Genomic DNA, 12,857 nt, shown 5'->3' with positions numbered 1-12,857 from the left:
TGCCAGAAAAACCAGTTTTATTGACTAATTCTCCCCAGTTAAAGAACACACAAAAATTCCTCTCATTATGGAAAAAATCAAATTAGCGTTTTTCTAATCAAAGGGTGCATGTCTTTGTAATTCTAATTGTACTTCAGAGGCAATTCTATATTGTGTTTAAATCTAGCTTAAGCTAATTGTGATTTAGTGGGAATAGTTTGTGTGAGTTAAACAGCTGTTTTCATGATTTTGTTATATTGGAAAGTTGTTAGACCATGCAATGCATTGCCTGAATGGGTGGTGAGAGTACAGAGAGTGAACAAGTTCAAGCTGTGGTATGATAAACTTTGTTAAGATGGACCTTCTTTGAGCTTTGTGATCCCATGAAGATCTTGCGTGTAATAATAAAAGTAAGAAATTTTAAAGTGCATAGTTCTACTATTTTAACTACAGTAAACTTTCACCATACCAAATTACTGGAAAGTCCCAATCAAAGCTCCAATTACCATAAGAAATTTGCTATATGAAACTCCCGACTGTAAAAAAAAAAAAAAAAAAAAAAAAAAAAACTATTCATGTGGTCCCTACAAATTTGCTATAGTGAGAGTCAACTGTATATAGAATTATAAGTTACCTTTAACTTACTGGAAATGCTCTATTGCAGAGGCTTCAGTATTTAATGTTCCTGGCTGCAAGTTATATCGAGAGGCTTGCAATCATCCAATGTCTGTGATTAAGGCAGCAGCCAAGCTGCGCCGTTGAAACTGGTCAGTTTCTGTGATAAGGTGAGTAAGTGATATTTAAGCATTTTTAAAGATCATTTGTTTGAAATTTCAAATAGAGTAATTTGAAATTACTGTATCTAATAGTTTATAATAATTCAGTTTTCAACAAATAAATGATTATATTACTTTACTAAGTGATGCACATATATGCAAGTTAGAATTTTAATCTCAGCGCCATTGTACATTTAATAGCTGACTATAAGGTTTTCTATCCAAACATTTAATTGGGAAAAAAAAACCATACACAAAAACTAATAAAACTGTACCATGCCATTTTTATAAAGATCATTCTTGAAAATTAGTGCAAATGCAGATTTGAAGACCTTATGAAAAATAGTAATTCATGATCATCATCAATTTCCTAAGATGTACCCCTTTGGGTTATATCTCAGGAAATGTTCAGGTTACTATGACAGCACAACATCGTATCTATCAATTTAATAGTAAATTGATAGATACGATTATCTGTGCACATGGCTCCCATAAAGAGGAATACAAAGATGGCGTCCAGGTCGCCATATTTGTCTAAAAATTTTAACTTAAAGGATTTGATTCAGTGTACCATTTGCGAAATGTATGCATTAAGGAGAGCGGTTGGGGTCTGGTAAAACAACGATAGTGGAGTGAATGTGTGCAAAAAGTGTAAAGAATGTAAGGATTTGAAGGGTGTTTCAGGTCGTGTGAGTGATATCGTCGTTGAAAGTGAGAATCTAGATAACAGTGATATGCGAGGTATGAATGGTAATATTTGCGAGGTAGTACCTGATAGCTGTGAGAGTGGCGTTGAAAGTGAGAATGAAGGTAAACATACAGAACGATTGAATGAATCATCGGAGAATAAAAATGATGACACTGATGCAATGAGCGAGATTGCTCTATTACGTGGAGTGATACATAGGACAAATCAGCAGCTGGAGCATTGGCAAAAATGTTTACCAAGCATACCGATTATCGGCAAAAGTATGATAGAAAAAATAAGGGTATGATAGTGAGTGTAAACAAAATGAAAGAGCGAGTGTTGTATGGAGATTCCTTAGTAAGAGGTGCGTTAGTTGAGAGTTTAACAAAATCGTACCAACCTCGTGCGAACGTTAAGAACGTAAGCAAGTCAATTACAATGCAAAAGCAACGAGTGAAAGAATTGATAGTGGTAGCAGGTACAATTGATTTGAAAGGAAACAGAATGGCTATGAGTGAGGATGTGAAGGAATTGCTTGAGGTAGCAAAAGAGAAGAGTGAGAGAGTTAGGATGGTGAGTCTGTTGCCGCGGTATGACAGTGAAGAGTATAGAAGGAGGGCCATAATTGCTAATGACTATGCATGAATTATGCAGTATAAGTGGTGCAGAATTTGTGGATGTGTGGAATGAGTTCGATGGGCAAAAGGATTTATATAAAATGGATGGTTTGTATTTGAATGGATTTGGTGTATGGAGACTTGAAAAGGTGTGTCGAATGTAGTAGAAGTGAATGTGCAGAATCAGGGAAACTAGAGTTATTAGGAGGGGGGGGAGTAGATATGCAGACTTTAGGGAGACAGTTGAGTGTGTGAATGTGTGTAATATGCCCAAGCGAGTAGGAAAGACCACGAATCAGAATGGGATAGTTAGTATAAGGTATCAAAATAGGGATAGGACAAATCAGCTTCTGCAATTCATGTATACTAATGCCAGAAATATTAGGAACAAGAAGGAAGAATTTTTGGCCTTGGTTGGCACTTCCAGACCACAGGTTGTTGGCATTAGTGAAACATGGCTGACAGGGAGAATGAAATGGGGGAGGAGTGGTATTGATGATAGCTGATGAGCTACAGCCAAGGAGAATAGAAGTGGAACTGCAGGGTAGAGAAAAGAGCACATTTGAGGCTATTTGGTGTGAGATTGAAACTAGCAGAACAAAATATACGGTTAGGTGATGGAATAGATGGTGGAGATAGTATGCATAAGCAAATAGAAGAAATGAGTGGAAGGAGGGTAATTATTATGGGAGATTTCAACTATGGTAACATTGATTGGAAGGAGGAGAGGACATGGGAGGAAGGAATTGGATTTTATGTGGTTATTAAGGGATAACTATCTGCGACAGCATGTAATGGAAAATACTAGAGGTCAGAGAGTGCTTGACCTAATAATTGCATCTGAGAATTTCGTTGTAACGAATATGACCACGCTGCCACCAGTTGGTGAGAGTGATCATAGGGTCTTGACTTGGGAGGTGGCTGAAGGTGTGGAATAGGAGTTTGATTTGTTCAGTGCCATGGCATGGACAACTGCAAGGGCTAGAAGTTGATAGTGCATGGGAGGCGGTTAAGAAGTGTTTGCATGAAGCAATGGCTGACTGTATACCTAAATCAAGTAGGGGTTAAATGTATGAATAACGCCATTAAGCTTGAGCTGCAAAAAAAGAATCTACTATGGAGGGAATTTAAGGAGAAAGGTGACCGGCAGGTACATGAATGGTATAAAGCGCAGGCCAGAAGGGTAACGAGTGTGGTAAGAAAAGCAAAAAAGGATTATGAAAGAACATTGGCCATGCAGGCTAAAGAGGATCCCAAACAATTTTTTTAATATGTTGCAAGTAAAACAAAAAATGTATATGGCAGAATGATTTTAAAAAATGCCGATGGTAGGGAGGTAACCGAATCAGTTGATATAGTTGAATTACTGAGTGAGCACTTTGCAAGAATATATCATCCAGGTGGTGACATTGCAGAAATAAATGAACCAATAGATTATACGGGAATTGTGGTGAACGAAGTGGAGGTGAGTAGTCTATTGCAAAACCTCAAAGTCAATACATCTGTGGGATTGGATGGTATACCAGCTCATGTCGTACGTGAAGCGGCTAAAGAATTGTCAGTACCCTTGACCATTTTGTTTAATTTGAGTCTCGGGTCTGGGTTAGTCCCGAGGGGGAGGAAAGAGGGGAAAATAGTTCCACTGCATAAAGGAGGATCCAAGACTGCTGTTGTAAATTACCGACCAATTAGCAAATCAGGAATCATTGTCAAGGTCTTGGAGAAATTAGTCAAGAGAAGAATACATGATAGATGAAAATGGGATACTGTATGGGGGACAACATGGTTCTGTTAGGGGTAGATCATGCCTCAGTAACTTGCTCACGTTTTATAATACAGTGACGGCTGAACTGGATAAGGGTAATGGGTTTACAGTGATTCTACTGGACTTTGCCAAGGCCTTTGACAGGATACCACATGAACTCTAATCAGTAAACCAGAGCAGACAGGGATGGATATAGGGTTGGTGAGATGGATAGGAGGGTGGTTGATGGAGAGATACCAGAGAGTGGTTTATCCAGGAGTTGAGTCCAAAAGATGGCTAGTGGTGTGCCGCAGGATTCTGTTCTTGGACCACTACTTTTCAATTTGTTCATTAACGATATAGGAAAGGATCTGAGAGAAAGTGTTCACTTGTTTGCTGATGATGCAAAGTTGGGTAGAGCAATTGTGAGTGCACAGGATGTCAAAATTTTGCAAGATGATTTGGATAGTTTGGAGGACTGGGCCAAGGAAAATGGATATCACTTTAATGTGGCAAAGTTTAGGTTATGCATTTTGAGTTGAAAAGATTAGCAGCAGTATATCACATTGGTGGAACCGTACTCCAGGAGATTGATGAGGCCAGGGATTTGGGAGTGTTGGTGGATAGGGAGTTGAAGTTTAGGGGACACATTGCAAAAGTGGCTAAATCAGCTCATCAAATCACTTGGCTTCTGAAAAATACTTTAACAAGCAGAGACAAACAAGTTATTGTTCCTCTGTATCGAGCCTTGATAAGACCCCATCTAGACTACTGTGCCCAGATATGGGTGCCAGGGTTTATTCTTGATGGGGAGGAGGTGGAGAGGATCCAGAGACGAGTGACCAAGATGATAGCAGGTCTGTGGAATGAACCTTATGAGAACAGGTTGAAGATTTGTGGGTTGCAAAAATTGGTTGATAGGCAGAAAAGGGGTGATATGATTGAGACATTCAAATTACTGAAGAGTTTCTATAAGATTAATCCAGAAGATATTTTTGAGAATAGGACTGGTGGTGGAAGGACTAGGGGCCATACATTGAAGCTGGGCAAGAATGTGGTTAACAGGAGTGTTAGAGCTAGGTTTTTTACTTGGAGAGTGGTGAATGAGTGGAATAAGCTGCCAGACTCTGTTGTGTGTGCTATGACCGTGAATGAGTTCAAGGCGAGGTGTGATTGATACTGTGTGAATGTCGAATAGTTGTTCTTGACATGATGTTAGGGCCTCCCTCGATGAGTCTGTCGACTCCTTGGAGTTGCCCGAAATAATAATAATAATAATGGTTATTTTTATATTATTATTCCGAAAAATGATAATTAGGTATGTAAATTTTGTCTCCCTGTGTTTTACATATATTGTAATATGAATTTTCATTCAAAAACATGACTAATGTATAAGAAAAACATTAAACTTATTTGCTGGTGGCTATTTTTCAGTTGAAGGGAGGGAGAATGATGATCCAGTATTTATTATATACTAAATAGAGAAAAATACTAAATGGGATCATGTGCAGTAAAATAATTAGCAGAAATAGATAAATTTAAGTCACTCAGAATTATGTATACTGCAGTCATCAAAGAAAATTACTTCAGTGTTAGGAAAGGCATACAACAAGATGAAGAAGAGATTAAGATTTGAGGACCAAAATTTAAGAAGTTGAGTCATTTGCCCATTCCAGGTAGATTGATTCAGTCAGAAGTGTCTTAGAAGAACAGATTGTTAGATATTATAATATTGAAGTGCTAACAAGTAATAAACTAATTTGGAGGAAAAAAGAAACAGAAGTCCAGGCCAGTTTATCATGCATAAAGAATTTTAATAATTTACTCTGGATTTAGAGAAAGAAATTGAAAGTTTATTTTTCACTTGGTTAGAGTATAATAAATTTAGTTTAATTTTAATAATTATTGACTCAATTGATCTAGTATTAATAATACACTCATCACAGATCTTGATGAGTGCCATATATCATGTTGTACATCAGTCTTTTCAAAATATAGTGTGGCAGTGCATTCCACTTACTTCCATAGTAGTTTTTGAACATGAGTTGAATTACTAACGCACAGTATGACATACAGCATCGAGCATGATTCTCTGTGATTAATGTATTATTATTAATAGATCTCAATTGAGTCAACAATTAAAATTATTTAATTGTGCATACCATAAAGATGTCTGCAGAGAAGAAGAAGAACTGTGCTTTTGGGCTGTTACTATTTTCAAAGAGCTAATTTTTTCATTATTTGCTTTTAGCTCTGTGTCCTGTGGTAGACTAATATTATTCAACTTAGAACCATAATTATTGACATTCTCCTCTCTGTAGCACTTGGCTTTAATCACTCTTGTTTGGTATCATTGTACATTATTTTAGAACAAGAATTTGCTGAACTGAATCTTTCAACCTGATTAAGAATCTGAAAACTAGGACTTGAAAATTCATATAAACTATAAACCTCAGTCAGTGTTTCCAGGAATGAAATTAAAAGTGAATCAGTGAATAATAAAGCAGCATTCTTCTTCTCTCATAGAAAACTTACTATAATGCATTAACAAGACCTACCCAAATCCCAATATGCACATTATGAATCAACTGTAATGTGCATTTATTTTTGAATAATAATAATTGAGTTGTTTGCTGATGATGCAAAATAGATAAATGATTTAAATAGACATTGTGGGCAAAAGCTAATGGTTGTCGATTTAATGTTGCAAAACGTAAGTTTATGCACTTCAGGATGAAAAGTATATTATGTATCACATTGATGGTACTGGATTGCAGGACACTAATAAGACTATGGATGGACAAATAATGGTGGACAAAGTTTAGAGAGCATACTGCAAAAATTGGCAAAATACATTTAAAGGATTACTTGGATGTTAAAAAACACAAAAAAAGTCAAGATAAGAAGTTTATTTATCCCTCTTTATAAGGCTATGATTATGCCATTGCCAGATTTGGTCACCTGGTTTTCTTGGGGGGGGGGGGGGGTTCAGGATGAAGTGGAGGATCCAGAAACAAGTGACCAAGCTGGTGACAGGTTTGTGAAATGCTCCCTATGAAGATAGATTGAGGGTATGTGAGTTGCAAGGTTTAGTTGATAGGCAAAACAGAAGGGAAGGGACATGATAGAAATGTATAAGTTACTAAAAAGGGTTCTGTAAGATTGACACAAGAAATTTTTCAATATGTGACAAATAGATTTCTGGAAGTTGTGTTAAGGGTTTGTAAACTAGATTTTTGCTTGTAGAGCAGTGGAATGAATTGTCAGAAGTAGTTGCGAGTACCCTCAGTTGTGTGTAATTAAAGGTTAGTGTGGGTCTGTGTCTACACCGTTCTTTGCTGACAATTCAAAATTCACTAGAAAAGTATAATGATACATATGAAAAACAAACACAAAACAAGAAATATTTTAGAAATATTAAATATTTATTTAATTTGATTTTATTAAGGTTTTTTTAATTTTATTCTTTATGAAGTGAAATTAATATTTTGTATTTTACTGATTGGCGAGTTCCCTAATTTGTTTCTTTCTTAAAATGTTAATTTTTTTTTTCTCCCTTAAATACCACTGGTTTGTGAGAATTAACTATGTGGTTGGAAAGCAGGTATGTTAACCACTTGGCCAACCAGACTGGCAGCCAGCTATTAGATATTCCTGATTACAGTTTATTTTTGAACTGTTCACAAGAGAATTAACTATGTATTTCACTTTGAGAGCATGCACATACGTGTTTTTCCTTTTTTTTTTCAGTCAAGAAGACAAATATTATCAAATCAATTTTATAATTTCTTCATTTCATAAAATACTAGTATTGGGAAATAAGGGGAACATTAGTATTCCAACTGCAGTTGGGAATTTTGCCTTAAGCTGATTTACATCATGAAAGGATTTATGTACGTTTATCATCATTCTCTTTAATATAATTACTCAGAGGTACAAGTATAGTCTTGAAATAGCCTTGCAAAACAATAATAGCCTTCAAAATCTCTTTACTATGCAGAAAATGTGGGGTCAGTTCCAAAATGCATGGATATCCTATAATTAAAAAGCACCTCATCTTCTAAACTTTCAGTAAAAAAAAATTCCATAATTTTCCTGTTAAGGTTTATTATTTTAGAATGGATGGGGGTGGATATTAGATTAGTGCATTGGATTGAAGATTGGCTGTTTATTGAGTATCAACAAGTTGTGTATGGGGAAGCAATATCCCAGAAGAGGAAAGTCGCTATTGGTGCACCTCAGGGGTCAGTTTTGGGGCCATTGCTGTTTAACCTGCATGTTAATGATAGTGGGGAAGATTTGAATGGGTATATTCAGTTGTTTGCAGATTATGCAAAAGTCGGGATGAACTATGAGGAGTAGAGCAGATGTTGTGACCTTACAAGACCATTTGAAAGACTGAGTGAATGGGCATGGGAGTGGGAATGCCAGTTCTTGCAAAATGTAAGGTTTTAAAATTTGGAAAACAAAGATGGGATGTAGAATTTACTCTTGGTGGGGATATATTATTGGAGGGAAGGAAATAAAATATCTTGGGATGATGGATAAGGGCAATGTGTTCTCTAAATCTGAAATTTAGAGAACACATTGCTAAAATTATGAGGACAACACAGTGGCAATGATGCAGAGGACACTAACTTGTTAGAAGGAGATTCTGGTTCCATGTATAAAGCTCTCGGCCACATATGGACTACTGTGCACAGATTTGGTCACCTAGTTTTCAAAATGATGAATAACTGTTGGAGAGGGTCCAGAGACAATTGACTAAAATAGTTTCTGATCTCTGGAATGTTGACTGTGAAGAAAGGTTGAGAAGATGCAATTTTGGGTCTAGTGGATAGGAGGAGGGGTAATATGATAGAGGCATACAAGTTGGTAAAGGGTTGTTATAGGATTAATATTGAAGAGGTTTTTCATAAAATGGTGAGAGACTGGGGGAGAACCAGAGGTCATCCCTGGAAGCTGTATAAGGAATAACTGCTAGCTGTGTTCGCATATCTGCTGCAACCCTTTTTGTCTTTTCTATTAAATGTGCTAGGAACTGATCAAACACTGACCTCTTCGAGAGCCCTCCAGGTCTTCTGGATCAAATCTTTGCAAACCAAATAGCCATGATATCTTCATTCACCCAGCCGTTCTCATGAACTTGCACAAGAACACCATAGGATACATTTTCCTCTTAAAAATGAGCATAGGAGGCAGTTTGGTACCATCTTCATAGCAGTCTTCAAAGAAAGGACAGCAGTATAGTGTGTCTTTTCATGACCACTTGTTTTGACCCCTTTCATATCAACAGTTCTTTTGGAAGGCACCTCATCCATGTTTGCAATCTGACTTGGTTCAAAAGCATATTTTTTCCAAAGTTTTATGACATAGGAGTAAAACTGTTGGATTTTATCCTCATAAGCTGGTGGCATTTTCTGAGCTAACTTGGTTCGTGATCTCATGGCCAACCCTTCTCTCTTCATGAAGTTGAAGCACCGTTTTGTGAAATCAACAATGTTCATTTCTCTTGTAAACCTTCTTGCCTCATATTGAATAAGCTTGGTTGACACACATATCCCACTCTGATGCTGCTCCATAATCCAAGTCTTAATTTTTTGGCATCTCAAGTAGTTGTTCTTCTTAATTTCTCCACTGTCTAATTATACACTCAGTGGGAAGAGGTCCAAACTGTCTCTCTGAAGCTTTATTTCCATGTTTTTGCATAATCAATGACTTTTAACTTGAATTTTGAAGAATATCACAATCGTTTTTTATTTTCGGACATTTTTATGGGCTAGTGCTCAAAATATTGTTAATGCATTAACTTACCCTGCAATGAGTTGCAGACGTATGAATGCTTTCAGAGTTCTGATTGGTTTATTCAGATTTTGTCTATGATGAATTTTTTTGCAATGAATTGTTGGCAAAGAATTTTTCATGAACCATATGGGTCTCCCACAATGTGTCTTCTAACCCCATGGAGTAGATACCTATACAATAATCCCTCAATTATCCAACCAGCAGGACATCAGTTTGCCATCAGATAATTGAATGGTTTTCATAACAAGGAACAATTGTATAATGCTTCTGGTACAATTATACCAGAAGTCATTTGAACACTGATCCATTCAGGAATTGGTTAATTGAAGGTTTGTTTTTAAAATTACATTTGAAGGTATAATAATTGGCAGTTAACTGTATTATCAGATGTCCCTCCTTGGTGTCATCCACAAACTCCTTCCCTCCCTTCCCCCCCAAGAATGTTATATAACTTATGAATAAGCCTTAGTATAAATTTCACATACCTATTGATCACAATTATTTAACCTATTCCTTATATCTTGTATCTTTAAATATTTTTCATAACTTAAAATATTTTACCCACTTGTTTATGATGTCATGGTGATTGTAGAAATCTTTTGCCAAATAAAGCATTGAAGGATTGCATTCACGTAAGAATAAATTATAATTTAACCAAAGAGAAAACCATAGATGAGAAATAAGCAAAGATGAGAAATAATAATTATTTTTTATTTCAGATACTGAACTTGTTCTGTGTATAGAGAGGAAGTAAAGTATGAACTGCTTTCATTAAAGTTGCTATTGTAGTCTCAAATGCCAAAAGAACCTCACAGTACTGAAGGCTTGTGGGTCCACATCACATATGCAAAATAGAAACAAATGCATAAAAAACAGTTTGTGCTTTGAAAGGTGGGATTTGAGAACATTTGGTGGATTAATGTTAAATGTTCCCTGTGATTTGTGTTCCTATGTATGTTTGTCTTGCACTATGCCATTTGATGTGCACTCCGGACTATTTGGAGTCCATCATGGTATCCAGAACATTTTGACATATTTGCAATGCATTTTAATATCTTCAACTGTGCATAGTGTAACGTTCTTATACATAAGTTAGTGCAACCCGTCAGTGCCTCTTCCTGTACACATTTTTTCCTGATGGAATAATGCAATATTGCTATGACTATATGGAAAACCATAGGTTTCCTAACTTTTGTTGTGGAATTGGAGAAATTTTTGATGCTTAGAGTAAAAATTTGTTGAAGCACAAAAGCAAATCAAAGTGATGGAGATAGCCAAACTTTTATGAGTGTTATGTAGTTCCTAATCAAGTTGGGAGAATAGTATATAAAGCATTTTGTTGTACCATTATATCTTCTTCATATCTCCAAGTTTACAGTAATCTTCATGGTGCATTTTTAATGTTGAAAGTTAATTAAAAGCATTGTGTTGAATCAGTGTTATCATATGAGATACAAAGGTTTATTTTTTACATTTGGTATATCACTTTACTGTTGGGAAAAGTAATTTTATTAGATACCCAAAATATTTATTTTCACTACTAACCTGTAGATTACTGTATATATAGTACACACTAATGAATGTAACAATTTGGAATTACAGGTTTGCTCATTTTAACCTGTATGATCTTTTTTATTGGGTGTTTTGGTGCTATTATTTACTAAACACCTAACTCTCTCCTACTTGCTTCTTAAAGAGCCAAATAACAATTTGGAATAGTATATTAGCACACAAGTAATATCACCACAGCATATAAGTATACTAACATTTTGCATCTAATTTTGTTGCAAATATAAGCTTTAGTACTTTTATTCCAATGTAACGTCCTTTATGTACTTAGCGTTAATTTATTCATAAAAATGAAGGAAGGAAAAAACTATTTTTCCTGTAATAGATTATTATAACTATTTTTCAGTTGTAGATGTTAACTTACATTTTCCTTGTTTACCAAAAAAAAGAAAGGGGGGAAAAGAAACTGTCCATATTTCTTTTCATATAGAGGAGCATTTCTTAAAAGTCCATAAATATCTGTTATTCAAAAGCACTTCAAGTAGTATTATATAAATCATTAGTTTATCTTTTAGATGAACGAATGGAGTTTTAAACTTCAGTTGCTGATATTGGTAATATTGTATTAATATTTTTTTTTTTTTTTTTTTTTTTTTTTTATTAATACCAACCTAAAAATGAATGCCAAAAAATTATTTATCTTTTCTTTTCATTAGAATGAGATTACCATTTGGTCCTCCAGGTTAAGATTTTTGGATAGTGAAAGGTTTTTTTTATTTTTATTTATTTTTTTCACTTGATTATATAGTATACTCGAAATACTTGAAAACAAGAAATTATTCTCTTGTTTTAATCCTTTATCTAAGTGTAAATAAACTCTTTCTGTGAAATATGTGCAAACTTTGTTTACACTTGAGTAAAGTATTAAAGCAAGAACATAATTTTTTTGTCTGTATGATATTTTTTTTTTCTTTTTTTTTGCGGAATTTGTTTTTTTTTTTGCACATAGTTTTTTGAGTAGTTTTTATGATAATCATAATAGGGTAATTAGATTTTCTAAACTTATAATTTTTGCTACAAAGATATGTTTTAGGTGTTTTAGGCACAACAATTAAATATACATTCAAAAAAAAAAAGGATGTAAAAAGAAGGGTGGGGGATAAGTAAAATATCATAGTCACAATTGAATTCTGCATAAAGAATTGTTAAAAGTCATGCGTAATGTAAAGAAACTCAGATAAAAGGAGCCTGAAAGTCTTTGTATACTGTAGTAGAGATTCGTTTTTAAGCACTTTAATTTTTGTTTAAATAAAAAAAAATCTCATAAATATCCCAATGAAGCAAGTGCACACTCTCATACACATCAAAACTTCTTTTTAAGACATACACTTTGAAGAATGTCTTGAATTTATTAAAATTTTAAGAAGAAAACTTAAAATTTTCTTGTTAACCTCTAGATACCATTCATATTCTTACTGTTTGGTCCTTATTGATCATCAAATTTACTCTTGAGAGTTGTATAGATTGAAGTAAAACAGTTAAGATTTTATTACTAAATTTCTATTAGCAGTTTTTCTTCCATAGTGTGTTCTACGTTAAATTTTTGATTTCATTTATCCTTTTTCGTCTTTCAAGGCAGTTCTGAACTGCTACATTCCATCTGTATCTTGATTTTCATACTTGTTTGCATGGTTTTTTTAAAGACTTAATTTACTGATTGCATATCCTGATTATCCATG

The 12,857-nt window shown here is 34.7% G+C and overlaps 1 protein-coding gene across 1 annotated transcript in view; it reads left to right on the top strand.

Annotated features, from left to right (window-relative positions):
- Positions 1-11,646, top strand: part of LOC150109622 (cyclin-dependent kinase 14-like) — a 185,514-nt gene extending 173,868 nt beyond the window's left edge. Inside the window, exons 16-17 of the mRNA XM_090402788.1 lie at positions 644-764; positions 10,329-11,646. Coding sequence (XP_090258914.1) covers positions 644-741 — 98 coding nt within the window. The 3' untranslated portion in view covers positions 742-764; positions 10,329-11,646. The remainder of the gene's footprint in view (positions 1-643; positions 765-10,328) is intronic.
- Positions 11,647-12,857: the final 1,211 nt, after the last annotated feature.

This window comes from Typopeltis vanoorti, chromosome 2, assembly GCF_054136105.1.
Source record: "Typopeltis vanoorti isolate ZY-2024b chromosome 2, IOZ_Tvanoo_1.0, whole genome shotgun sequence".
Classification (NCBI taxonomy): domain Eukaryota; kingdom Metazoa; phylum Arthropoda; class Arachnida; order Uropygi; family Thelyphonidae; genus Typopeltis; species Typopeltis vanoorti.
The sequence above is the reverse complement of the archived record's forward strand: the minus strand, read 5'-3'. Positions and strand labels throughout refer to the sequence as shown.